The sequence below is a fragment of the Hyla sarda genome, chromosome 4, assembly GCF_029499605.1.
Source record: "Hyla sarda isolate aHylSar1 chromosome 4, aHylSar1.hap1, whole genome shotgun sequence".
Taxonomy (NCBI): Eukaryota; Metazoa; Chordata; class Amphibia; order Anura; family Hylidae; genus Hyla; species Hyla sarda.
The window spans coordinates 209370562-209398504 of record NC_079192.1 but is presented as its reverse complement, the minus strand read 5'-3'; the positions used below and the strand labels follow the sequence as shown (position 1 = coordinate 209398504).

Sequence of the window (27943 nt, the reverse complement as noted above, 5' to 3'; positions counted from 1 at the left end):
AATTTACAAATCTGCTTAACTTTCTGGCACCAGTTGATTTTTAAAATATTGTTTTCCATCGGAGTACCCCTTTAAACAAACCAGGCATCCCATAAGCAAAAGTACAGGTGTTCCTATATAATTTACATTTTTCTTGACAGTAGTCACATACAGTGTTGTTCTATATATTTAGTTATTTAAGATCTAGCTGAAAAATGGTGGTGACAGTCAAATCCCAAAGCACAAATCTGAACTTACTATATAAACTGTTGTAAATTGGCCTGGTATTGTGCCATATAACAGGTATTTAGCTTCAGATACATTGTTAATACAGTCTATGATTATCACTAGTCTTTTAATGCTACCTAAGCTCAGTACTTCTTGCAAAGTAAAAGCGGCTTCGCACTCACTGCAAAATCCAGAGATCCTCACAGTCAATTATTCATGGTTGTTGAAAGGCTTTTAGGAATTAGGTATAGAATAAAACATGATCCTCATTTAATACCACACTATGAATCTATTGGGAACCTCGGATAATGTAATATAAATAAAAAGAAGGGGGAGCAATAAACCAGAACAGATAATTTACACGTGACCTTGAACAGATATTTGCTCTTGCATAGAATCAAGTGAGTCAAATGCCTGGATGAATTTGCTTCTTCCACTGGATTTAGTTTTTTTGTGGCTGCTGAAATACTTTTCCTTGATGTACAAACAAGTTTCTGTCAGTTAATAGTTCAGTTGTTTTTTAATATTAAGAAGCAAAGGTTCTGGGCTTGTAAGCACAAAGCATGCACAAGTACCCCAATATTATTCCCTAACAAGGGCCTATGAGGCACTATGCTATGTTTTGTATAATATTTAACATCAACAACTGTGTGTGTATCCCCTTTTTTGCTTTAGGACAGACACCCCTACAGATGCTTGAACTCTATAAAGATGTTTTAACTGATAGACCTAACACATTCTTAAGAAAGGTCCTTGGGTGCTGCAAAATTTTTAAAAATAAATAAATACAGCATACTCAACTTCCCCAATCCCCTGCTGCTGCTGCCGCTCTGACAGTTTCCACTTCCCTGTGCTCTCACAGGAAATGCTTTCTTATGCATTTCTTACAGGCTCAAGATGTCATCAAAAGCAAGAAGAAGTGAAGAGTGTTAGCAGCAGCGGGGGATCAGAGCAGGTAAATATGATTTATTGTTTATTTCTACAGTTCCCACATGCTTTCTTGTTTAACAAAAAACAATTGTCCTTGTACAACCCCTTGAAGTTTGAAGGAGATGGATGTTGTATATTATAGTATTAGTGTTTTATGTATGAGTAGGGTATACACACATTCTACAATAGATACTATAAATGCATTTTTTTTAATTTCTAGTCAGAATAAACAATGTGACAGCTCTCACTTTTATCAGCCAGCATAACCTGTATTAGATATAGATCAGGAAAAAACATACATTTGATGTATCCTTTGATCTTCAATATTATAGCTAGGTAAACAATTATCGGGGTTAGGCAGGTATTTTGCTAGGAATCTGAATACACATGAGCAATGCCTAATTCCTGTTCAGATCAGCTGGCTCCATATGCTGCTGTCTGTAAATGCTATTTTGACTTGTCACACTCCAAGAGTGTTAAAGTTGAAAGTAAATTTCAGGCAGACCTCTCAGACGGAATTCTGGAATATGAAACTTGAATGAATAGCAATGTGAAAGATCATGTTTTGTCTACATTATTGCTTTTTCGTCATGGCTGTCATAACATTCCTTTTGAATAACACTTTAAATAAAAATGACTGCGTTTCGCACCATAAGATCATATTTTTGAGCAGCATATCATACATACACTGTCTATAGGTCTGCCTCCTGACATTGTAATAAACGCCAAAAGGGACATTAAATTGTTTTATCATCATACTTGACTGGCCACCCTGCACACCCTGGTGTATTAACATTTATTATTTTTTAAAACTAACTGCACAGATTCCATTGGATCAAGCTTGAGGCATTTGTCATTGATTCTTTTTTTGTTTACTACATATTATATATTACTATTTTCTTTAGAGAATATTATTTATTTTATAGAAAAAAAATCAATAGAAACTTATTAACTATTTGTGCTTTTTTAAAACCGCAAATGGAGTGAGAAGATCCTATTTTTTGCTTACTTTAGAATTTTGACAAGGTAGTAACTCAGTCCTCAGCCCCTGATCACCTGACCATACATGTGTGCACTGTTTATTATCACCCTGGCAGATTATGATGACCTTGCAGGAGGCAATCTCTTGTCTGCATGTGTGATCAGATTTCTGATGACATGTGTATACATATCAAAGAGGCAGAGCTGTTACTTGGATGGATTCCTGAAGATAAAAATACGGATAGGATGGATAGTGGATGGGTATGGTTCTTTATGGCATAGAATACTAAAGAACGGTTGTAGTGACATCTCTTTTTTAAAAAGTCATGAATATAAACTTGCTTTCTCCAATGTTTGGTTAAGCTTTATTAAAATGTATTTTTGCCCTCTCTCTGAAAGCATAATATATCATATAAAGTCGTTGTATGTATAGGCATGAGGCCTGTTAACATCCACTATATGCCAGGAGAAGCTGGCTGGACATTTCTCTGATAAATTAAATGGAAATTCACCAGATGAACAAAAAAGACTTTGAAGCTGAAGATTGAATATTTGTTTGCATCTAAATGGATCTGGAATTGAAGTTTAGTTTTTTGTCACACCATACTGTTTCCCTTTTTATATGCATAAGTGTCTTGTACACCTATATAAGACACCTATATGATTGTCTGTTATTTCACTAGGCAATATTACTATGTCCGGGGGGGTGGAAGATGAGTAGAAATTTATAGAACTTAAGAAAAATGACTTCTAGCTCTTTGACATGTTCCCTGCTGGGTTACTGTCCAGAATTACACTGACCTGTTGGATTCCTACTACCAACGCAGCCAAAGTCACTGACCACCAATCCAACAGGCTGCAGTCCTAGACAAGCATCTTCTTGTAATTTCAATCTTTGTAACAGAAACCACGATATGCTAGTGACGACTGGAAATTCATCATGATAACAAGATTACAACAAATGTTTAGCTACACAAGGCAACACACATCATTTCTTCCTCACCAAGTTCATATACAATACCTTTTGATAATCTTTGATGTTAGCCAGGTTAAATGAAAATATATGATCCTTAGCCCCAACGAATAGTCTTCCCCGCTCTTCATCTAATACAAATGTACTGTAACTGGAGCTGTTGGCCAGTCCATTAAATGTAATTAAATTGTTGGTGTCCAACATTTCTAAAACAAAAAGCAGATTGAGATATGTTAGATATAAAAACAATGGTTTAGTATGATATAAAATATACAGTTCTGTATATATATTCTATAAATCAGACATTGCACTTACTTTAACAAAATTAAGTGCAAAAAAACAAATGGTCAAGGATTGGAGACCTTGAAATCACCATAAAGAAGGATTTCTAAGCATGTATGTGTAACCTTTTGTGTACATATGCTGACCAGTTGCTACAAAGGTCACATAGAGCATGTTCCTGTATGCCACAAGGGTCATTATGCCACATTTGACCAGGTCCCAAATGCTTTTAGGGATACATATCCATATATAGGCCTTTGTTACAAAACAGTTTAGAACAGTATTTGCACCATTTATGGAAAATGGAAAGCAAATTCATAAAAAGGAATTAAAGTTAGCCATACACATCCTGATAAACATACAAGCTCAAAAGAGCTGATCATGCATTTTAATTTCATAGTGAGAAGAAAAGAGCTTCTGTCAGTCCAGGTTTTCACAATCTGTCCACCACAACCTGGCCAGAAGGGGGCCTCATTCTAATGACAGGTGTGGATTCCAAATACAGAACCCACATCTATCAGGCATTAATGGAATATCTTGTGGGTATGCCATAATTGTTTACATGGAAATATCCCCAAAAATATTTTATCTGGCTACTCAACACACATGCAGATGCTACATTCATGGCATTTGAGGACTATAGACTTAGAACCTTCATCATTATTATCCATGCTCCTCTAGGAATTATAATTTGGAAAAGGAAGCTTTAACCATTTAAGGACTCAGGGTTTTTCCATTTTTGCACTTTCATTTTTTCCCCCTTACATTTTAAAAATCATAACCCTTTAAATTTTGCACCTAAAATTCCATATTATGGCTTATGTTTGTGCAACCAATCCTACTTTGCAGTGACATTAGTCATTTTATTCAAAAATCCACAGCGAAACAGAAAAAAAAAATTTATTGTGCGACAAAATTGAAGAAAAAAATGCAATTTTGTAACTTTCTACGCAGTGCATTTTTTTTGGTAAAATGACACCTTTTCTTTATTCTGTAGGTCCATATGATTAAAATTATATCCTACTTATATAGGTTTGATTTTGTCGTACTTCTGGAAAAAATCATAACTACATGTACAAAAATGAATACATTTAAAATGGTCATCTTTTGACCGCTATAACTTTTTCTTTTTCTGCATACGGGGTGGTATGAGGGCTAATTTTCTTGCGCTGTGGTCTGAAGTTTTTAGTGGTACTATTTTTGTATTGATCAAACATAATGACCGCTTTTTATTCATTTTTTCGGGATATAAAAAGTGACCAAAAATATACTATTTTGGAGCTTGGAATTTTTTTTGCGCATACGCCATTGACAGTGCGGTTTAATCAATATATTTTTATAGTTCGGACATTTCCACACGCGGCGATACCAAATATGTTTGTTTACAGTCTAGGGGCTATAACACTGCACACACTGATCTTCTACACAGATCAGCCCCATGCATTAACATGACAATGATCAGTGTTATCGGCGGTCAATTGCTCAAGCCTGGATTTCAGGCTTGGAACAATCAATCGCCGACTGGACATGCCGGAGGCAGGTTACGGACCCTCCATTCGTGTTCTAGCTGATCAGGACATCACAATTTGACCGCAAAGGTCCCGATCAGCCTGACTGAGCTCCCAGGAGTGTATTTTATTTACTTCAGATGCAGTGATCAACTTTGAATGCCACGTCTAAAGGGTTAATAGCATGCGGAACAACGATCGGTGCCGCATAATATTAACCCAGGGTCCCGGCTTTCATTACCCGCTGGGACCTATCCGCTATGAACCAGGAAGGGCATACAAGTATGCCTTATGTCCTTAAGAGGTTAAAAACTTTATTCAGGATTTCGAAAACCATAGCTGATTCTTAGTAAAAGAGTGCCACTAGTGTCCTAAGTTTGTGTGTGGAATTACAGCTCAATTTCATTGAAGTGAAGTGAGGACAAATGTGGCACTAGTTTTGTGAGACAGCAGCTATGTTTTTGTAATCCATTACAACCTCTTTACTTCTATATCATTACTTTTCTAAGAGGTGAGTTTATCAATGCTTGACTCCAAAATACTAGCATAGAAAGCTTGAAAATGTGTAATGCTCAATACGCTGCTCAATATGTTAGCACAATATGCTGAAAAAGATGCATTTTCTTTTGCCTTGATAAGGCTTGTGTAAAAGCTTGACACTTGACACTACGCTGTTTTTCTTCTGTCTAGCATTAATCTGCCTTTATCCTACAAAAAAAAAAAAAATATATATATATATATATATATATTAAAAAAATATTCAGAAAATTTTAGGTCACTATGAAAAAAATCTTTATTTTTTCCAAATTAGGGACAAGGTATTTCAACATTAAAAGCTAAAACTGTCGTATGACAAAATGGCTTTTAGCCATAATTCTATTGTGCTTTTACCTTTTGTATGTCTATCATTGGTGATTTGTAGTTTCAAAAGATAAATGTCACCTTAGTCAAGTACTTTTATTTTGTTCATTTAAATCTAAAATATCTTATTTCCATATCAAAGGCAATGCCTGTATCTGCGCTGGCCTAGCTGCCTTAAAGAACAATAAGACATTTCCTGCAGTTTTTCCTCTGTCAAACATTTCATACTTATATTGACCACACCAGGGAGACTGGTATACAATAGGTTTTGATACACTGATCCTGACCAATTCATAGTAACAGGGTCTCATTTAAGCAATAAAATTATAAATGATAAACTACACTCCTATTAGGAAATACATGAGTAGTTATGTTACATTTGGTGAAGAGATGCACAACATTCTAGTCTGGAATATATGAAGAAAGATAATATGTTTTGTGATATAAGACATTTGACTTGACTTGCACAGCTCTTTGTTCTAATATTGTCTTGCATGCTGACCCTTGTCATGACCTTGGATTTCATGCCACCTTATCTGCACATGTCACAAAGTGTTGCTGCCTTGTCATCACGTATGTTTTACTTTCATCAATGTACTGTAAGCTCTACAGAGAACAAGAATACTTCCCCAATACTGCATAGCTTGAACATGTTCTAAGCTATTTCTGAAGTATGAAGAAACTTATAAAAATACTTGGAAGATGTAAATATTACCAATTGTTTTTTAGATTATGTAATAGGAACCTATGTTGTATGACTATACATATATATATATATATATATATATATATATATATATATAGTTAAAGGAAAACTGTCGTATGTTTTGTCCCACACTATCCACAGGTATCTGTGGATAGTGCGGGAGACGCTGAACATTTTGAGTCCTACCTTGCCCTGATCCGCTGCGCCGTTCGCCAGTTATAGCTAGTTTTCGGTATATTCAAATTAGCTGCTAACTGGCATGGGCGGGGTTACTGCCTTCAACTGGCACTGTGACGTAACCGCCACCTGGCCCGCAGCACCGCCCGGCTAATGAATATTCATACGTTGTCTTACACTCTCCATCTTGTCTCGGCCGAGTCCTGGACGATACTGTGCATGCACGGGATTTCCTACTATACCCGGAAGCTGTCTTCAACATTGCTTCAAACGCTGAAGACAGATTTCGGGTATAGTAGAAAATTTTGTGCATGCGCAGTATCGTCCAGGACTTGGCCGAGATGAGACGGAGAGTGTAAAACAACGTATGAATATTCATTAGCCGGGCGGTGATACGGGCTGGGCGATGGTTACGTCACAATGCCAGTTGAAGGCAGTAACCCCGACCGTGCCAGTTAGCAGCTAATTTGAATATACCGAAAACCAGCTATAATGGGCGAACGGCGCAGCGGATCCGGGCAAGGTAGGACTCAAAATGTTCAGCGTCTCCCGCACTATCCACAGATACCCGTGGATAGTGCGGGACAAAACATATGACAGTTTTCCTTTAATTGTCTTTCACAGTAGGTAAAAACTTCACTTCATGTGTAGCATGTTGGTCATGTACTTTTTTTTCTATGTTTCTAATTAATTTTAGGATTATGAACATAGATCTCTGTCCTTTAGGCTAGGTTTATAGGAAGGAATTTACGGCCATAAATATTTAGTCCGAAGACTCCGGCGCCGAATGTTTCACCTAAAGAATGACAGAGATCATACTTTTGGTGGTGATGGTGAATATTACGTGACATAAACTTCGCTGATGAAACTCCATCATGTAGACTGTGCAGCAGAATCCCATTGACAGCAATAGGATTCTGTTGCATCTGAATTTCAGAGTAGAATTTCTAAGCGCAATTATGCTCAAAAATTATGCAGTGTGAACATAGTCATAGTCTAGTTATCTTGATGCTTCATTGAATTTTCTGTAATCTGCCATGCTAAATCTAGATGGAGAAAGCACTTATACATGCTTACATGAAGACATATTATATCCAGACACAACCTTTTTGTTAACAACTTAGGTCTGTAATGTACTATTGGCGCCTTCTGTAATGTACTATTGGTGTCTTCTACAAATAAAGGTGAACATTTGCCACTGGAATTACAGAAGACTTTAAAATCCTAAGGGAATAACATTCAATGCTGTGTAATAATTACAATTTTCTCTACTTAGCAGAAGATCAAGGAAAAGCCATGTTATACTCTGTTAGCATCAAGGCCGACCTTACTGACTCAGCCATAACCACTGTAATGGATCTGTAATCCTGGTAGCTCTTGTTGACTGATCATGGGGTTCTTCAGGGGTCCATCAGAGTTTAATTAGTTTTGACAATAAAAATAACCATTCAGATTCCTCTATTCACATTGTAAAGATGTTGTATCCTCTAAAGGAACACAATAACCCCCCCCCCAAAAAAAAAAAAAAATAATAATAATAAACCAAAATAATCATAAATAAATAATAGAGGGTACAATGAAAATGCCTGGACCCTATGATCCAATGTTTTTTTTTTTTTTTTTTTTTTTTTTTTAAACGTTTGATGGACTCTTGAATTACACTTGATATACAAAGAATATGTCTAATGCTTCATGATCCGCCCTCCCCCATATATATATATATATATATATATATATATATATATATATATATATATACATACACACATATATCTAGAGATGTAACTTTTAACAATCTCTCCAATATTCAAACTTTCACGAAAGCCTTATATAAAAATCCAAAACCTCACCAAATACATCACTATGGTTTCCTTTGTGTAAACATCACTAAAGTGTTCTCAGCCTCAATCTAAAAAAGTCAACACATTCTGGTATTGTTTTGAGGCAAGAAAGAATAAACATAAAAAAAAAGCAAAAAAACATCCTTCCTTAACATGGTGTTGTGTCTAGATTATTATGTACACACGATTGTACTTTAAAAAGGTCATTAAAAGTCATATTCTTGGGCACAATACTGTTACATGCTGATGACAAAGACTTCAAGGCAATTTGTCAAGCGACAAGGATCCATCAGATACTACACAATAATACAATACTGGCTCCATCCTTTCAGCTTTGATCGGGACATTTTTAAAACTCTCAGCCTTGAACTCCTACATATACATGCATGTATAATACATGTCTGCTTGGCTACCCAAGCACGTAATGTAAAAAGGGGCTGGTATATGAGAAGAAACAAATGATTGGACATATTAACCGGTTAGCTTCCTCTTTCACCTGACAGAAGACTTTGAGACAGATGGTATTTCCATAAAGATTACATTGTCAACGAGCCCTGTGAAACTAGCATCAACCGACAAACATCTAAATGTAACAATGTTTGGATAAACCCGCTAAGCAACAAAAATACATTAAGAATACACACTCTAAATATCCTATAGCCTCAGGTAAGTATTTTGAAAATCAATTTTTAGGAAGTCATTTAAAAGTACTTTAAAGTAAAAAATTACAAATGTGATAAAGCCTTACGCATTGTGGCTGCAATATCTAAATAGAGGCAAATTGCTTCACGTATTAGAGAAGTTTCATACTTCATTGACTTTGCCTCATTCTCTGAATGAAGAAATGAGAAAATCTGGTACAATGTATAGATAGCTAAAACAAAGCCACCTTTGCCATTTTTAGTACTAGACTGGTTAGTGTAGCTACAGGAGATTTGATTTGTGTAATATCTGTCCAGGTATGAGTGTTGCTTCTGCATGTAAATGTAGTGATTACGTTAATATTAGGATATTGGTACAAAGGTACAAACACAAATCAGGCTAAATTAATTATTTCAACCAAAATGATGGCTGCAATGTAACAATGAATAATCGTTTTAGCTGACTGATGACTGACCGTCATCATCTGAAAAATGTTGGTTGTGCCTGAAATAGTTGGATAAAACATCTTCAGGTGCCCATACTCCTGGAGGGTTTTACTAAATGTCTAAGGTGTATGTCTGTTTCTGAATCTCCACCAAGAGATGATATCAGTGCATATAAGCTAGGGGCTTGTTGGATTTGTTTTTGTTCTAGGAGAGATGAGCCAGATTCAGAGCTGTCTGACTGCGGCTTACCCCTCTCTCCATATAGAAGAAACATTTCAATTCAACCACGCTAGACATTCTTGTGTATGGGGAGATCAGGAAAGATAAATGTCCAACAATTTATTGAAGAAGATGTAGGACAGCTTTTACATTTGGGAAAGATCCTTCTTCCATGAATAATTATTTAGGAAAATATTTTCTCAAAATGTTCCCAGAAAGATCGTTCATCCTGTTCATTGTCATTGATCATGAATGGTCAATTTGTACACATATGAATAGCTGTGTCTGTGAAATGATCATTCATCGGATGATAGTTTGTTGTATGGTTAGTCAACCATCAACCTACTTCTATATAATGTGTATGGCCCTTACATTAAAAGTTTTCTTCCATGTTTCTAACCTTGTAAATATCAATATATTCATTGACTTTAATAAAAGCATCTAAGAATTTTGTAATCTCTACTGCAAAGAGTGACAAGATGTTTCCCTGAAAAAAAAAAAATTTTTATTTAAATTAAGGAAAAAGCTAAAGCACTGTCATGTTTGGATATTAATATTACTATATGCCCATAAAGAATGACACATTTATCTAACGGTAGGGATAAGTTTGTTACATTTATTCAAAAGTTTCAAAAATACATGTTTGAACTTTCAGATGAAAAGCTACCTGGTTTCATGGTGTGCTTCTGTTTAAGTTATAGAATTGTTACATGCCGTTAACTATTTTAAAGCTTTGGAATACGAGCTGAGGTCAACAATATTTCATTGTGCCCAGAAGAGTCATAAACTGGTTTTAAATGAGATCTTCATTATTTTCCATGGGGGGAAAGCTGTTTGAGTAGCCATTTGTTTTCTATTAGTTGTCCCCTTCCATGGAGTCGAACAGCAAAAAAAAGAACCTAATAAGAACTAGAAATGTAGCATGAAACAATAATATATTCTTTATATTCGGTCATTATTTAAAACCATAATTAGGCCTTAGACATAATAAAAGATTAAAGTGCAATATATATTTTCAATAATGAGAACAGAAGCTATTTCCAACACAATGTCATAAAACAGCCAGCCAGTGCAGAGAGCTGGTGGTGCTGTGTACGGGGAAATAGCTTCTGTTCAGCGATGCTCAGTAGCATTTGAACTGTTAATTCTTATGAAGTGTTGGTGCTGTGAAACTTAACAGTAAAAAGAGAGCATGTGTTAGAATGTTTGTTGCTAAATGCAGAATTAATTCAATGAGGAGGTCTGATGCATGTTTCATATTTTTCCCAGGTATCGCTGCATTTTAAGTGTCTTGCAGCTCTGGAAATAGTAGTGACAAGTCATTTTCATAAAAATGCAAAATATCACAAAATCTGATGGCCACAAAAAAAAAAAAAAGCAAACTTCCTGCTCTAAACAAATAAAGGAAAACAAGATAGAGAGGGGTTCTGGTAGTCGTGACTTTGCTTTTCATTAATAAAAAAATTGAGGTCATAGTACACATGCAAGGATTTTTGCCATCCTAGGCAAAAGCTTATTTTGCAGCCCCCTTGACTCCGTCCATTGGCCCGCCCAACCTTACTGGGGTGACACATTGTAACAAGCCCCTCTTCATGTATTTAGCTTACTACTGGGGTGACACATTGTAACAAACCTTCTCATGTTGCTGGCTGAACAAGTGGTTCAGATGCTGGTTGTCTAACTTTTTTGTGGCAGGCAGAACGCCACCGCCTATCAAGAGGGCGCTCTAGGTAGCTGCCTATTTTGCCTACAGGCGAAGCCGGCCCTGGTAGTACATACCAGATAGGTTCAGGAGATTCAACAAAGTTTGGTTCGACTGGCCAACAATCTATTGCAGTGTTTGCAATTGCTGGAGACACACTGATCTAATGTCTATAGCAGTGGTCTCAAACTGTGGCCCTCCAGATGTTGCAAAACGTCAATGCCCAGCAAGCTATTTGACACTTTCCCCAATACAGCTTTCAGCCAACACTATAGAATGGAACATATTCCATCCAAACTGATTACCATTTCCTCTGACAGGATCTACCAGCAACAAATTCTCATGTCTATGGGTCATAGAACTTTGTGATCAGCACTCAAGACATCAGACCCTAAAGTGAGTTTAAGTCTCTTTTTAGAGCATTGGTAAAGGTCATAACAACATGTGAACTTTTGGATGTATAAATACCTTGTGTACAACTCATGGTATGAGTGAGGTTGATATATCTTTGTGTTCAAATCTAAAATGTCTATTATATCACATTTAAAGGGAACCTGTCACTAAGTTTTTCCCTATATAACGAAAGGCAACACGTAAGAGAGGCTAATATCATGTGTCCTACCATGCCTGGATGTCTAAAGGCACATCTGTCAATGTAGCAAAAACAACTTTTATAAATGGTACATGCAGTATGGAAATGAGGCTCAAGTAGTCACCAGGTACGGTGAAGTAGTCACAGCACCCCGGGCTATTCAGGCTCTGATAACCACTATACAGACTTGATTGACAGCTTAGCTGTGAGCAATGACACCAGGCCCTGACTGAGCTGCTCAATCATACCTAGAATTTTTTAAGCCTAACTAGGCGTGATTACAGCCCAGGCACCATGACTACTTCGGCATTCCCGCACCCCGAACTGACTACTTGAGCCTGATTTACATACTGCATGCGAAATTTGTGAAGTTGTTTTCTCCATATAGATGTGCCAGCAAACATCCAGGCATAGTAGGACACAATATTAATCTCTATAAAGTGGCAAATATAGAGGAAAGGTGCGGGTGGCACTACTGGACGCTAACTAAGCAAACTGAAATTAATCATGTAAATGCTGGGGAGTCATAGCAATAAGAGGGGTGCAGGGAGCTAAGAACATGCAGCATGAGAGAGAAAAAAAATGAGAAAAAATAAGCTGCCAAGCACTCCGTTTCGTGGTCTGAGGCCTCCAGAGGTTATATAGAGTAAAACTTAGTGACAGGTTCCCTTTAAAACTGGGAGGAACAAAATACTTTTTTTATTGTATTTACAAAAATGTCACACTAATACTGTGTATATATTTAATACATTATGTACAAAATGTGAAATACAAACTTACAGCAAAATGTATCTGAGTTTTCTGAAATTATTTGTTTATGTGATTAATTTTTTTTTAAAAATCTATATTTTTTTCCTTATTTTCTACTGTATGCAAAATGAAAAAAATCTATAAATAAAAATGGGCTGATTGTGAAATGTAAGGATTAGAGCTGTCTGCTTTGCAGCATGTAGTATGATTTCCTATTCTCTCAGCACCTAATGAATTTCCCAAGGATAGGAACAATAACGTCCAGTATACAGTATGTGTCTTTCGGTGCTCCTAGTAATTAAGTAGCATACTGATAAGAGAAGGTAGACACTAGACAGTATATCAAACACAAAGGCTAGGCTTTCATTTTCTGTCCTTCCTTTCTTTTTCATCTCTGTAGCACAACATTAATTACAACACAGCTGTTTTTTAGGGCGTAATTCCAGTTTCCTTTCAATAGGACGCAAGGCAGAAACCTTCTGACGTCTTGCTTTAAGACACACATCTATCACAAAACCACCAACACCCTTCCCATCGTGAAGTCGGAGATAAATATGATTTCCTCCACCCTCTGGGAACATTTGCATGTTTATTTTAGCCACAAACCTCATCTGGGACCAACTCTTAGACTAATTGTGTCATTATCATTTTCCGATAACATTGGACTTAATGTGCCAAAGATCCACTTCTGAGGAATTAATTGCTTAGTGTTATTTTCAGTAAAGGAAAACCAGAATCCTCAGGAAATAGTCGTTATATTTGTGTGTGTTTTCTAATGAAAAGTCTCTAGATGTGGCCTTAACCAACATATAACAGGGAATCAGAGAGGGAAAGGACAAGGAATAAAATTAATTTGTGGTATTGCAGATCTGTAACTAGGGAACATATAGTGAAAAGATAAATCCAGATAAATGTATGTAAAAGAAGAATTCAGGTTTACTTTAAAGCATAATTGTGTCTTCAAAGACAGTGACTGAAATGGTGGTTGTGGTCACTATACTTCCCTAAAGTACCTGTCATATGTAGACACTAGGTTTCAGAAAGTGCATATCCCATCCAGGCAAAGCGGAGTGAAATATGGGGAAATCCAGCAGAGAGTTAAATAACTTGCAAGAGAATTTTTGGAAATCCTATTTGAAGACCTGGATTTTTTAAATTAACCCCTTAAGGACTCAGGGTTTTTCAGTTTTTGCACTTTCGTTTTTTCCTCCTTGCCTCTTAAAAATCATAACCCTTAAAATTTTCCACCTAAAAATCCATATTATGGCTTATTTTTTGCGTCACCAATTCTACTTTGCAGTGACATTAGTCATTTTACCCAAAAATTCACGGCAAAACGGAAAAAAAATCATTGTGCACGCGGCAATTCCACATATGTTTATTTTTATTTTTATGGGGGTGATTCAAACTCTTATTAGGGAAGGGGATAAATGACCTTTATTAACACTTTTTTTTTACTTTTCTTTTGCATAGAGACCTATAACACTGCACACACTGATCTCTTACACAGATCACTGGCGTGTAAGAGATTAGGTTAATACCTCACATTGCCACGATCGGCAATGTGTGGTATTAGCCGCGGGTCCCGGCCGTTGATGAGCGCCGGGACTGACGCAATGTGATGCGACCCCGCTTCATGTCGCGGGAGCCGGCGCAGGATGTAAATATACGTCCTGCGTCGTTAAGGGGTTAAATTAATGGCCGGTTGGTAAGTGGGCTGGTCATTCCTCTCCTGGCCAGTTCAGGTTTCTAGTTTGGGCCAAATCAGCACAAATGCTAGAGGCTGCTATTACTGGGTTTACAAAAAAAAGTATAAAACTTACTCTGCAGGAGATGCTCAAAGGAACATGAAACTTTCTGAAGGAAGTTATACTATGGAAGAGTACAGCCTAAAAAGGTTGACTTTCTAATAATTGCCAGTGTGTGAGGTAACACATTTAAGTAGTAGTAGTATGCCATTAGTATTATATAGTTAAGGCAATGTAAAGTGTATAGTTTGTGCTCTATCTTTTGTGTTGAAATTAAACAGGTCCTGCACGCCTTTTTATAGTTTCTTGATACGCCCTTTTATTAATCTGTAATCTGTATGTGGTTGAAGAAATAAACATTCACACAGTCTTCCCTAGGAACCATTTCATTTTAAACACATTTTTTTTATAAATAAAGAGATTACTTGTTACCTTCTGTTCAATGTTAGATCAGTACCTGGCTTTGAGAGTCTTATGTGTTGCTATAAACTACCTGAAAACCATATATAAATTGTCTTCAATATTAAAAAAAAAAAGAGTACGTGGTACAGTATGTCTGAAAAGGTGCAGAATCTATAGATATATCCTCTTATAGGGGGCGCTCACCTTATGTTGTTGTGTAAGCAAGCCACAACAACTTATGAGGCATTTGGGTTTTTAAAGTGGTGCAGCCTTTGGGAGCCGGTAGATAGTCTACAATCAACCGATGTGGAGAAAATTTGTAAAAGATACAGGAAATATCCCCAGGGAGAATGGACTAATCCAGTTGATACTCGAAAACTAAAACTTTTGCCATACCACATGTGATGAAGGATTAATTTTTCATCTCCAATTGAGTTAGGTTTCTTTGGCTTTGTTATAAAAATGAATATGCATTTTGCTAAAAGTTGCAGTTTTTTAGTATCAACTGGATTCTGCCATTTTCCCTGGGGATTTTTCCTGATTCATCAAACCATATAGAAAAGGCAACAGCTTCTGGGTAGTACAGTATATTCCAAGCAACCACATACAAACAAAAGAAAAATCTGTCTTCGAGTGGTTGGTATCCTATACAACTTAGATTGACTGCCTCTGGGTGCTAAATACATCAGTGGTAGAAGTTCAATCAGTACAACAGAATAAAAGTTATGTGCTCTGCAGTATTATTGTAAATACTCTCCAAGATATGGTGGCCATGGAGTTTGGTGCTGTACAGATGTGTGTTGATAAACAGACCATAGGATTAATAATAGGCTGGGTTCTTCCACTGTAGAGACAATGCATCAACATGCATCACCCTGCTTCATAGGATCCACTGGCAACTTTAGACCTGTATCCTTTAAGAAGGTGGGTGAATGATGCAGGTGACACAAGGACATCATTGTGTCTTTGTCAGGTAGCGCAGCAGCCAGATAAGGCCTAGTTAGGGGAGTAATAGGTTTTCATCCCCCCCCCCCCCTGTGCGATACACTGTGGTTGAAGAAATTAAATATCTTATTCCTTGCCATCTTACCATTGATAGCAGTGCAGTGTAGGCCCCGGCATTGTCTCCTCTGCCCCATACAAACTCTATGCTCTCTCAAGTAGCCCAATAATTTTATGGAGCTTGGTGATATGTGATTACACAGTGAAGTGAAGCTACATTACTGGAGCACTGTCTACTTTCCAGTTTCTTTGCACTAGTGTTAACACTTCAATATGTATGTGTGCAGCACCCAAATCCTTGGCAACCAGTAAGGCACTATTCGGTCAGTACTGCACGATAAACTTTATAAACTGAATTACCACCTGCAATCTACTCACCACCCCCTGACAACTGACTTGTTGATCACATTTGATGGGTTGTTGACCCTCAGAATACATTACAATTGATCTCAGCACTTAAGAGTATACTCAGCTCACCCGATCCACCGCTCCTGCTATTCTAATGGCTTCCGATCTCAGCTGCTTTCCACTTTCTCTGTTTTCAGCTGGTGACTGGCAGAGAAATTAAAGAGCAGCCGGGTCCAGGAGCTGTTGAAATGGCATGGCAAGAGGGAAAGTAAATTTACTTATTATACTTCAATTCTTATTCACCCTGACTGCATTTTTTTTAAAGGGCCTCCCTAGAAAAGAGTAGACGTAATAAAGAACAGTGTTACTTAATTTTGTTAGAACTAAACAATGTCATAAAGACAATAAGGGTGACAGGTTAAATTTCTAGATTTGATAAAAAGTTGAATGACCACAATGAGAACAGACTAGTTATCTGGAGTAAAAGTATATATTTTTATTAGATCTCATAGCATGATTTGATTGTTACCAATAATTATTGTTGGAAGAGTTTTATATATGTATTTTGTTATATAAAATCTAAGGCATGGCCAGTAATACTGCTAATTTGGTCCACGACTAGACTAATATAAATCACTATAAAAGTAAAAGATTTGCAGCTCTTTGCTGTGCCATTTTATTGGCTCTGTTTGCATGAAGTGTTTGATGTTTATTTATTAAATTACCAATTAATGACTTCCAGCAGGAGGAATTCCTTTAATTCTCTCTATACAGCCAAAGCATGTTTTACAATAGTAGAGATGCCAGGATTCTCTCTGCCTAGAATTGGTTAATTGAAATAAATGATGAGGTTTCCTTCACTTCACAAATAAACTAAGCTGCATAAAAATATGGAATGTGATATGATTTGTGTCTGTGCTCCTTCTTACTACTGTTTATAAAATACAAGAAAGCTTTATATGTTAGGGTTACATTTCACCTTTAAAAACATCAAAACCTGTGCAAAGAAAGAGTGGTGAAGTTGTCCATAGCTTCTTTCGTTTAACCCCTTAAAGGGGTACTCCTCCCCTAGACATCTTATCCCCTATCAAAAGGGTAGGGGATAAGATGTCAGATCGTGGGGATCCCGCCACTGGGGACCCCTGGGATCTTGGCTGCAGCAGCCTGCTTTCATTACTACACAGAGAAAACTTGCTCTGTGCGTAATGACAGGCAATATAGGGGTGGGGCATCATTATGACATGGCTCCGCCTCCTTGTGACATCACAGCGCACCCCCTCAATACAGGTCTATGGGAGGGGGTGTGGCATCCATCACGCCCACCCCCATAGACTTGCATTAAGGGGCGGGCCATGACATCATGAGGGGTGGAGCTGTGACGTAACAGTGCTCCGGCCACTGCATCGCCTCTCATTATGCACAGAGCGAGTTTGCACTGTGCAGTAATGAAAGCAGGTTGCTGCAGCTGAGATCCCAGGGGTCCCCAGCGGCGGGACTCCCGCGATCTGACATCTTATCCCATATCCTTTTGATAGGGAATAAGATGTCTAGGGGTGGAGTACCCCTTTAAGGTTCCTTTTTTTTCTGTTTTTGCATTTTCATTTTTTCCTCATCACCTTCTAAAAATCATAACGCTTTAAATTTTGCACCTAAAAATCCATATTATGGCTTATTTTTGTGCCACCAATTCTTCTTTTCAGTGACAGTCATTTTACCAAAATATCCATGGCGAAGCGGAAAAAAAATTAATTGTGCAACAAAATTGAAGAAAAATGCAATTTTATAACTTTTGGGGCTTCCGTTTCTACGCAGTACATTTTTCGGTAAAAATTACATCTTATCTTTATTCTGTCGGTCCATACGGTTAAAATGATACCCTACTTATATAGGTTTGATTTTGTATTACGTCTAAAAAAAAATCATAACTACATGCAGGAAAATTTATACGTTTAAAATTGTCATCTTCTGACCCCTATATTTTTTTTTATTTTCCACGTACGGGCCTGTGTGAGGGCTCATTTTTTGCACCGTGATCTGAAGTTTTTATTGGTACCATTTTTATATTGATTGGACTTTATTGCTTTTTATTCATTTTTTCATGATATAAAAAGTGACCAAAAATACACTATTTTGGACTTTGGAATTTTTTGTGCATACGCCATTGACCGTGCGGTTTAATTAATGATATATTTTTATAGTTGATGTGTTATTCTGATACTAGTAAATCATGTGTATAGTAGGTATAGATACCACATATGTTTATTTTTATTTACAAAGTTTTTTTTTAAATGGAAAAGGGGGGTGATTCTTACTTTTATTATGGCAGGGGTTAAATGATCTTTATTAACTTTTTTTCACACTTTTTTTTTTTGCAGTGTTATAGCCCCCCCTAGTGGCTATTACACTGCACATACCGATCTCATACACAGATCACTGCTGTGCATTGACACGGCAAAGATCAGTATTATCGGCGGTCGATTGCTCAAGCATGAATTTCAGGCTTGGAGCAATCAATCGCTGATCGGATGAGACGGCGGCAGGTAAGGGGACCTCCGCTCGCATTCTAGCTAATCGGGACACCGCAATTTCATCATGATGGTCCGATCAGCACGACTGAGCTGGCGGGAAGTTTTTACTTTCATTTCAGACGCGGTGATCAACTTTGAATGCAGCGTCTAAAGGGTTAATAGCATGCAACACAATTATCGGTGCCTCACACTATTAGCCCAGGGTCCCGGCTGTCATTAGCCGCTGGGACAGACCTGGTATCATGGCATGACCCCGCGTTATATACCGGGACTGGGCGCAGGGCATACAGGTACACCCTGCATCCTTAAGAGGTTAAAGAAAAAAAAAGCCTCTGAGAAATGAAAGAAGCAATCTGATTGGTTTCTTTGGGTAACTGCACCACTCTTCCCCTACAAAGGTTTTGATAAATCTCCCCCAATGGGTCTTAAAGAGACAAGAATTACTAGAATCTTGATATGGTATATGGCATTCATAATATTTGCATTTCCACTTGCCAAAAGTAGAATATTTACTATTTTAGTCTGTAAAATTAAAAGCAAAATATAGGCATAACATTTGTAGAAAAAAATGCTCTATTTTTAATCCATTAGGGTGCATTCAGGCCAAGTACTCTTTAAACCAAAGCTGCACCCCCTTTTATCTCACCCAAAATATGGATTTTAGACAATTTTAGCACATTGGTTTTAGGAACACTGGTTTGGAATAATATTTTCCAGTCTATACATTGTATGTTTTCAGTCTAGCCTCCTCTATAGAGTGTAGGCATAGTGTTCATAGTGAACTTGATCTATATTGTTGCTTGGCTACTGTTTAGAAGAGCAGAAGTAAATGGAAGAAATATATTGATCCCTGTAACATATACTGTACATTTCAAATGCCCTGAAGCAGTTTGAAGCTGTAACACATGTGGACCTAAACAATACCTACTATACACATGATTTACTAGTATCAGAATAACATATCAAAGAACAAAGGCTTGTACTTCCTTGAGATTATCCTTTTAACGGGAGCACAATACCCTTTCTGTTGTGTATGAATCATTACAAATGAATGTTCATATACAATGGAAAACACTACTGAACATTACATGTTACATAGTAAACTTTTCCTATTGAAAGATCCAAAGCAAATCATTTATCTTTTAAACACGTTTCACGTTCTTTTCTAAGTCCATATGACTTTCATTAAGGCACATGAAAGATTCCAAGACTTTTGTTTTTTCTAAAACTTTTTTTTCTTAGATCACATAAATTGGTTTTCTAACAGCGATAATAAGATTGTTATTTACTTCATTAACAAATAATCATGATATTTTATCAGGTCTGATTTTTCTGTTTAAAAAAGCAATCTGAGTTGTTAAACTGTCATTTGGTTGTGGGAATTGTTTATGGTTATTTGGTTAGTTTAAGACGAATACTGCTTAGAGGACTGTAACATACCACTACCTCCATGCTTATTGTATATGATCAACCGAGCCTATTGTATCGATGAAACCTATATGTATTGCTTTAGTGGGGAGTTGGGACCTTTTGACTCATTCATACAAAATCTAAATGTAGATTCCAGGAGACCTGATAGCTAGCCATCTAGAAACAACAGGTTCTACTAGGATTAATAACAGTATAATAAGAGCTGTTATTAATACCAGACAACCCCATCTATAGACTCCATGGTTGCTTGACAACTGAGAATGTAACCTGGACTAAACTCTAGGGATATATTGTCTTATAGACAATGATGATAAAAGGGAAGTAGTAAAACAAGAGTCAAGAAATTAGGCTAAAGGGGTCTGTGCTCTAAAGAAAGTATTTGGCTTAGGAGAAACTAGAGAAAGTGTTAAAAACAATATAGATTCTTAATAAAGCACAAGCTTGTTTCTACGAAAGGTGGACTGGGAGGAAAAATAAACCAAATTGTATGCTTGTGTGTGTACTTATGAACTTATTTCTAAAATCCTGCATGTTTCACTGATAATAAATATACAGTATATTATGTATAATTGTGGAAAGTACATATTCTGTGGAATATACAAACCTGCTAGTTTCCAAAATGTGCATGCATGCTTATACGTTATCCCTTATGTACTGCTATACAATGTTGAAATTTAGATGACAGTAGGCAAATCTAGAATAGTTCTTAAAAATACTGCTGTAAAATTATCTCATGCGGAGTATGAAGTATTTACTAAAACAGGCAGGTCAGTTGACAGGTCCTCTTTAAACAGCCAGGCTAAACCTTGCATAGTAGATGTCGGATTACGATATACAGGAATTTCTTGATGGGGGGGTAAGGTCTGGAGAAGTTTGTAAAAAGATAGACATACAAATACTTTCCTAAAAATATACAATGGTTATGTGAGGATGGAAATCCAGGCATTTGCCAGTGTAACTTTCTTAGAACACTGATAGAGATAGTAGGAAAGCACACCTAGGTATAGGGGTTAGCACATACACACCTGCCAGGTATTGGCTGTGTGGGACTAGCAGCGGCTACGGGACGTCAGGGTTTCCAGGGTAGGACCGATCTGCGGGGTGCAGAAAACTCACAGCAGAATCATATAATAGACGTAAAAGAAAAAGAACATCTGCACTCACCGCTAAGTATCGGTAATAGCGTCCGGGAGTCTGGGATCACAGGCGCAGCATGTCGCAGGATGCGCTCAGAGACAATACCAGTATTTCGCACAAGGATGTGCTTCGTCCGGTGAAGCACCGGACGAAGCACATCCTTGTGCGAAATACCGGTATTGTCTCTGAGCGCTTCCTGCGACATTCTGCGCCTGTGATCCCGGACTCCCGGACGCTATTACCGATACTTAGTGGTGAGTGCAGATGTTCTTTTTCTTTTACGTCTATTCTTAGAACACTGTCCATGGAATATGGTTAATCCAAAATAAATTGCTAATGTTATTAGAACATCTGAAGTAATAAAGTGTAGAAAAAAAAACTTGAGTTACTTGTTTCACCTGTGATTTAAGGAAGAAAACAAGCCAATAATTGTAAAGTGTTCCAAAACATGTCATCTTGTTAAAAATGATTTTTCTGTAGAAGAAATTGTTTATAAAGCTAAAAGCAACATCTGAAAGGGATAAAAATATCTTATATTAACCATACGACAGAGGTTAAGGCTGTTGTTGAAAGATTTAGCAGCCAAAAACCTGAATAAAAACTGCATTTTGACCATGTGAAGGTGTCAGTTTGATGGTTAGCAGACAGATGGAATGTTTGATGCAAGCTATGGTGAGCTAATTTAGTAAAGATAGATGGCACTTCTTGTCATTGGGTGTGGAGAGCTGCTATTACCCTATGATAAATGGATCCCAACTAGTAAAAGTCTGCTTGCATAAGAAGTCTCTATATAGGCCTTAAAGTGCCTGTCTGGTGTGACAGTCTCTTTACATATGACAGACAGGCTGAATTGGATTGCAGTCTTCTGCTCAGGGTGGAGAAGCAATACTCTAAGAAAGTGCCCGTGCTACACATCAGCAGAAACTGAAAGTGGTTGAAAGAAGGACCAAAAAAAGAAAAAACTAAAGAAAAGAAAAGAAACAGAACAGTTTCTGTCTTATTTGTGAATCCTCACCAATCATCTACTAATGTTTACAACTTATTATACTGTAGAACCTCTGCGTGGGCTCTTACCATTGTTTAAAGTGGTAGTCTCATGCAAACATACATCATAGTGAAAGATCTCCTGTAATAGAAGTATGTAATAGTACCATGTAATCAAATAATGACACTGCTAGACGCTGATCTATTAACACCTATTAAATTACAAATGGCTAAATGCTGTCTATTATCACTGTGACAAATTATAACAAACTCATTCTTTCAATCCTAGACAAACTAGCAATGTCCTAAAGGGCTTGTCCGGTGTAGAAAACGTCATTGTGTCGATCCTATGGGGATGCGTTAAAGGGGGTATCCAACTAAGCTTTTGAATTTCATAATCAGAAGTTCAACAACTTTCTTTCTTAAATAATTTTGCTTCAATGTCACTATTAAAAACAACAACAGAAAAGAACAGAAAAAACAAAACAAAACAAAACACTGCAACAGATCCCTTCTAGTTGCCATCACTACTTTCTAGCATCCCTTTTGCTCAGCAAACAGTGTTGAAGAAAACATGTTTTTCATTATCAGTCCTTGACTCTTCAGGTTTAGAAGCTGAATAAGAGCAGTTAAGACTATGATGAGGATTATAACATATGTAGCACATTTTGTAGGTGCCTAAATAAGAACAGTTGGTAAATTATGAAATATGCCCACTTCCTTGCTGTCTTTACAAGAGGAAGTCTTTAAATATGACCTTACATCTTCTAGTTTACATTTTATTCATTATTTTGATACATTTTTACCTGGTTTCTTTGTGTATCCATATCCACAACAGTATTTTTGGTGGCAGTAGAAATAAGTGAATATATTGAGATTCATTTTGGGTGCAAGTTGGTGTATTTGTCAGATTTGTTTTAGTTTCAAATCCCAATTTAAATTCTAAAATTCCACAACTGCATTGTGATTGCAAAATGTTCCAGGAACAGGGTCTTCTGTCAATGGCAAAGTCCCTGCTCCTGTGTAGTGTTGAGCGGCATAGGCCATATTCGAATTCGCGAATATTCGCAAATATTTGGACGAATATTCGTCATATATTCGCGAATATTCGCATTTTATTTTCGCATATGCAAATATTCGCATGTGCGAAAATTTACATATACGAAAATTTGCACGTGCAAAAACCCGTACAAGCAAAAATTTGCATATGCAAAAATTTGCACACCAGTCTCACACAGTAGTATTAGAGCCTTCTTTACACTACACAAGCTGGAAGCAGTGAGGGGTGATCACTGTGATGTGTACTGTGAAAAAAATAAATTAAAAAAAAAAACCGAATATTCGTAATTACGAATATATAGTGCTATATTCGCGAATATTCGCGAATTCGCGAATATGCGATATTCGCGAATAAAATTCGTATTGCGAATATTCGCAAGCAACACTACTTCTGTGCAGAACACTGAATGATTGGGTGCAGAAAGGCTGGCCCAGCACGAGTGGTAAGGTAAAGCTGTGATGCATACAGCATTGCAGCTTACCAGTGTGCATGGATAAACTAAACGGAGACAAATCAAAAAAGTTAATTTTGGGCTGAACATGAATCATGATAGATCAGATTTGCTCATCTCTAGGTGGCAGCTAATACAAACATGAATGGGTTTCCTAGACGCCTCATTTGCTTTGTCCAGATTATTCTCTAGTGTGCTCCATGTTCCATGTCAGAACAGGCTGGACAATACCGTATATACTCAGGTATAAGCCGACCCGAATATAAGCCGAGGCCCCTAATTTCACCCCAAAAACCGAGAAAAAGTTATTGACTTGACTATAAGCCTAGGGTGGAAAATACATCATCCCCCCCTGGCATCATCACCCCCTGTCATCTTCCAGACCCCCGTCATCAACACCCCTGTCATCATCACCCCGTCATCATCCCCCTCGTCATCATCCCCCTCGTCATCATCCCCCTCGTCATCATCCCCCCTCGTCATCATCCCCCCTCGTCATCATCCCCCCTTCATCATCCCCCCCTCGTCATCATCCCCCCCTTCATCATCTCCGCCTTCATCATCTCCGCCTGTCAATCCCTTCATCAGTGGTCTTCAACCTGTGGACCTCCAGATGTTGCAAGACTACAACTCCCAGCATGCCTGAACAGCCACCGGCTGTCCGAGCATGCTGGGAGTTTTAGATTTGAAACATCTGGAGGTCCACAGGTTGAAGACCACTGCGGCCTTCGTCATCATCCAGACCCCCCCCCCCTTTAGTTTTCTACTCACCTCCCATCGGTGGGAAGGAAGGGTGAGCTGGTCCGGGCCATCTATGCTGCAGGGACCGTCCGGTGGGGAGGGTTAGTCATTCCGGGCTGTCCATTGTCACCGGGAGGCCCTCTTCTCCGCTCCGGGCCGGCCCCTGACTAGTGACGTTGCCTTGACGACGATGCACAGGGACGTTCATGCTGCACACGTCTGCTGCACAAGGGCATGAAGGAGTTGTAGTTTTGCAACATCTGGAGGTCCACAGGTTGAAGACCACTGAAGGGATGGACAGGCGGAGAGTTCATTCGAGTATAAGCCGAGGGGGGCGTTTTCAGCACGAAAAATCATGCTGAAAAACTCGTCTTATACCTGAGTATATACGGTAATTTAACCCCTTAAGGACTCAGGGTTTTTCCGTTTTTGCACTTTCGTTTTTTCCTCCTTACCTTTTAAAAATCATAACCCTTTCAATTTTCCACCTAAAAATCCATATTATGGCTTATTTTTTGCGTCGCCAATTCTACTTTGCAGTAACATTAGTCATTTTACCCAAAAATGCACGGCGAAACAGAAAAAAAAATCATTGTGCGACAAAATCGAAAAAAATGCCATTTTATAACTTTTGGGGGCTTTCGTTTCTACGCAGTGCATATTTCGGAAAAAATTACACCTTATCATTATTCTGTAGGTCCATACGGTTAAAATGATACCCTACTTATATAGGTTGGATTTTGTCACACTTCTGGAAAAAATCATAACTACATGCAGGAAAATTTATACGTTTAAAAATGTCATCTTCTGACCCCTATAACTTTTTTATTTTTCCACGTACGGGGCAGTATGAGGACTCATTTTTTGCGCCGTGATCTGAAGTTTTTATTGGTATGATTTTTGTTTTGATCTGACTTTTTGATCACTTTTTATTCATTTTTTAATGTTATAAAAAGTTACCAAAATACACTTTTTTGGACTTTGGAATTTTTTTGCGCGTACGCCATTGACCGTACGGCTTAATTAATTATATATTTTTATAGTTCGGACATTTACGCATGCGGCGATACCACATATGTTTATTTTAAATTTTTTTTACACTGTTTTATTTTTTTTATGGGAAAAGGGGGGTGATTCAAACTTTTATTAGGGAAGGGGTTAAATGACCTTTATTAACACTTTTTTTTTACTTTTTTTTGCAGTGTTATAGGTCCCATAGGGACCTATAACACTGCACACACTGATCTCTCATCCTGATCACAGGCGTGTATTAACATGCCTGTGATCAGCATTATCGGCGCTTGACTGCTCCTGCCTGGATCTCAGGCACGGAGCAGTCATTCGGCGATCGGACACCGAGGAGGCAGGTAAGAGCCCTCCCGGTGTCCGATCAGCTGTTCGGGACGCCGCGATTTCACCGCGGCGGTCCCGAACAGCCCGACTGAGCAGCCGGGATACTTTCAGTTTCACTTTAGAAGCGACGGTCAGCTTTGACCGCCGCTTCTAAAGGGTTAATACCGCACATCACCGCGATCGGCGATGTGTGGTATTAGCCGCGGGTCCCGGCCGTTGATTAGCGCCAGGACCCACGCGATATGATGCGGGATCGCGGCGCGATCCCGCTTCATATCGCGGGAGCCGGCGCAGGACGTAAATATACGTCCTGCGTCGTTAAGGGGTTAAAAGTACCCAAAATCCCTAACTTAAGTCTCAATGTTAAGAGAGAGGCTAATGTTTGTCATCACAAAAATATAAACTGTTTCTGGCAGGGAATGTCAGGATTATTAAACACTGTGCCTTTCTTTTAAAACAAAATGGAGAAATATAGTAAATTCATAGTAAACATGCTTTATACTTAAAAAAAAAGAAAATCAAAGTCAATCTATCAACGCTTTACATAAAAAAGGGGTTAAGAGGTTGAAATTCAATCAAACATTTCCCTTGCCAAATCTTACATTACATATAAGCAAATGCAGCAATCACAAAATGACACTTAGTTCAATTACATAATCTGGAGATAAAGTACTACTCTGCTAAGCCGACTTCTCTGGAAAAACAAAATCCTACACACTGAAATAAGTGCACGCTTGTGGCTATGTAGGGTTTCCTATTTCTCTTGAAAGTCCTTATCTGTGTCATCTACATTTTCTATGGGGCTCAATAGCACATTTTTACTTTCAATCTGAACAATGTATTATTATGCTCTTTATGCCTTTTCAGAAAATCAGAAAGCCATCGGTCTTAGGTGATCCCTGGGATCCGAGAGAAAGGCTCTGCAGTAGAAATAAAGCAAGGTAAATCATGTGAAAAATATGGAAGGGAGAAATAGCGGAGGCTTGTTGTCCATATATCATTCCAGCTATTCTGTGCTGCTCTTCTCTACATTTCTACTGTAGAGTCTCATTACAGAGAATAAAATAGCCGTGGCAAGTACAGTTGTAAAATCTGTCAATCTGACATTCAGGATTCCTACCTAGCCTGCTCCTTGACCCACACAAGTACCTATCAGCTTTTAACAAGCACTAACCAGCACAACAATACATTGACAGATTATTTCAATCTCAGCATTAGATTTGCTTTTTTTTTTTTTTTAGCTGTTTAATTTACATAAGGAATTTTTATATAGCTTATCTATTGCTGCAGAGCAGTATTTCAGATGGTCTAGTAAAAAGACAACAACAGGCATGAATTTATTGTACAGTAGTTCTTGCTCTAAGTAATGTGTGTAAATAAATAACATAGGAATGTACTGTATATTGGAAGTTCATGGCCTAAGGAGTCCTAATCCTATCCAAATGTGCATGTCAAACTTTTATTTATTTATTTAATTTATATATGCATTTATTTTTAACTGCTGACACTGAAGAGCAGTGCCGTCTGGCATTAATTGCTTGTAGCTACAATGACATGGAGAAAATAATTGATGCATTACAACTTGGAGCAAATACTGAATCTATGCATTTGGCTTGCTTGTTTTGTCATAGTTGTCATAAGTAAATACAATAAGTTGGGTACTGTAGCCATATCTAGGATATAGGTTTGGATATGGTACAACATATATCGAGTAAGCTCATGCATGCCACACTTATTCTTTTTTCATATTAAAATGTTTAAAGGAAACCATGTTTTCCCCCTATAAAAGATTGCTTATGCTGTGCTATGGGCCTTTAACTAATCATTTCTACCATGTCCGTGGTATAACAGACCATTGACAATCCCCAGAAAAATAACTTTAATTCAATCATACACCATATGTTATTTATTACCAAGTAGTCACCAGGTGGATTCAAGATC

General features: G+C 37.7%; 1 protein-coding gene across 3 annotated transcripts in view; it reads right to left on the bottom strand.

The window, feature by feature from the left end:
• The window catches only part of SEMA3A (semaphorin 3A), a 265980-nt gene that overhangs the window by 188041 nt on the left and 49996 nt on the right, over positions 1-27943 (bottom strand). For 2 of the 3 annotated variants that reach the window (XM_056573400.1, XM_056573403.1), the window contains exon 2: positions 3140-3297. In XM_056573400.1, the coding sequence (XP_056429375.1) occupies positions 3140-3297 (158 nt within the window). Of the gene's footprint in view, positions 1-3139; positions 3298-24679; positions 24818-27943 lie in introns of those variants that run through there. The other variant, XM_056573401.1, reaches the window with a different exon arrangement.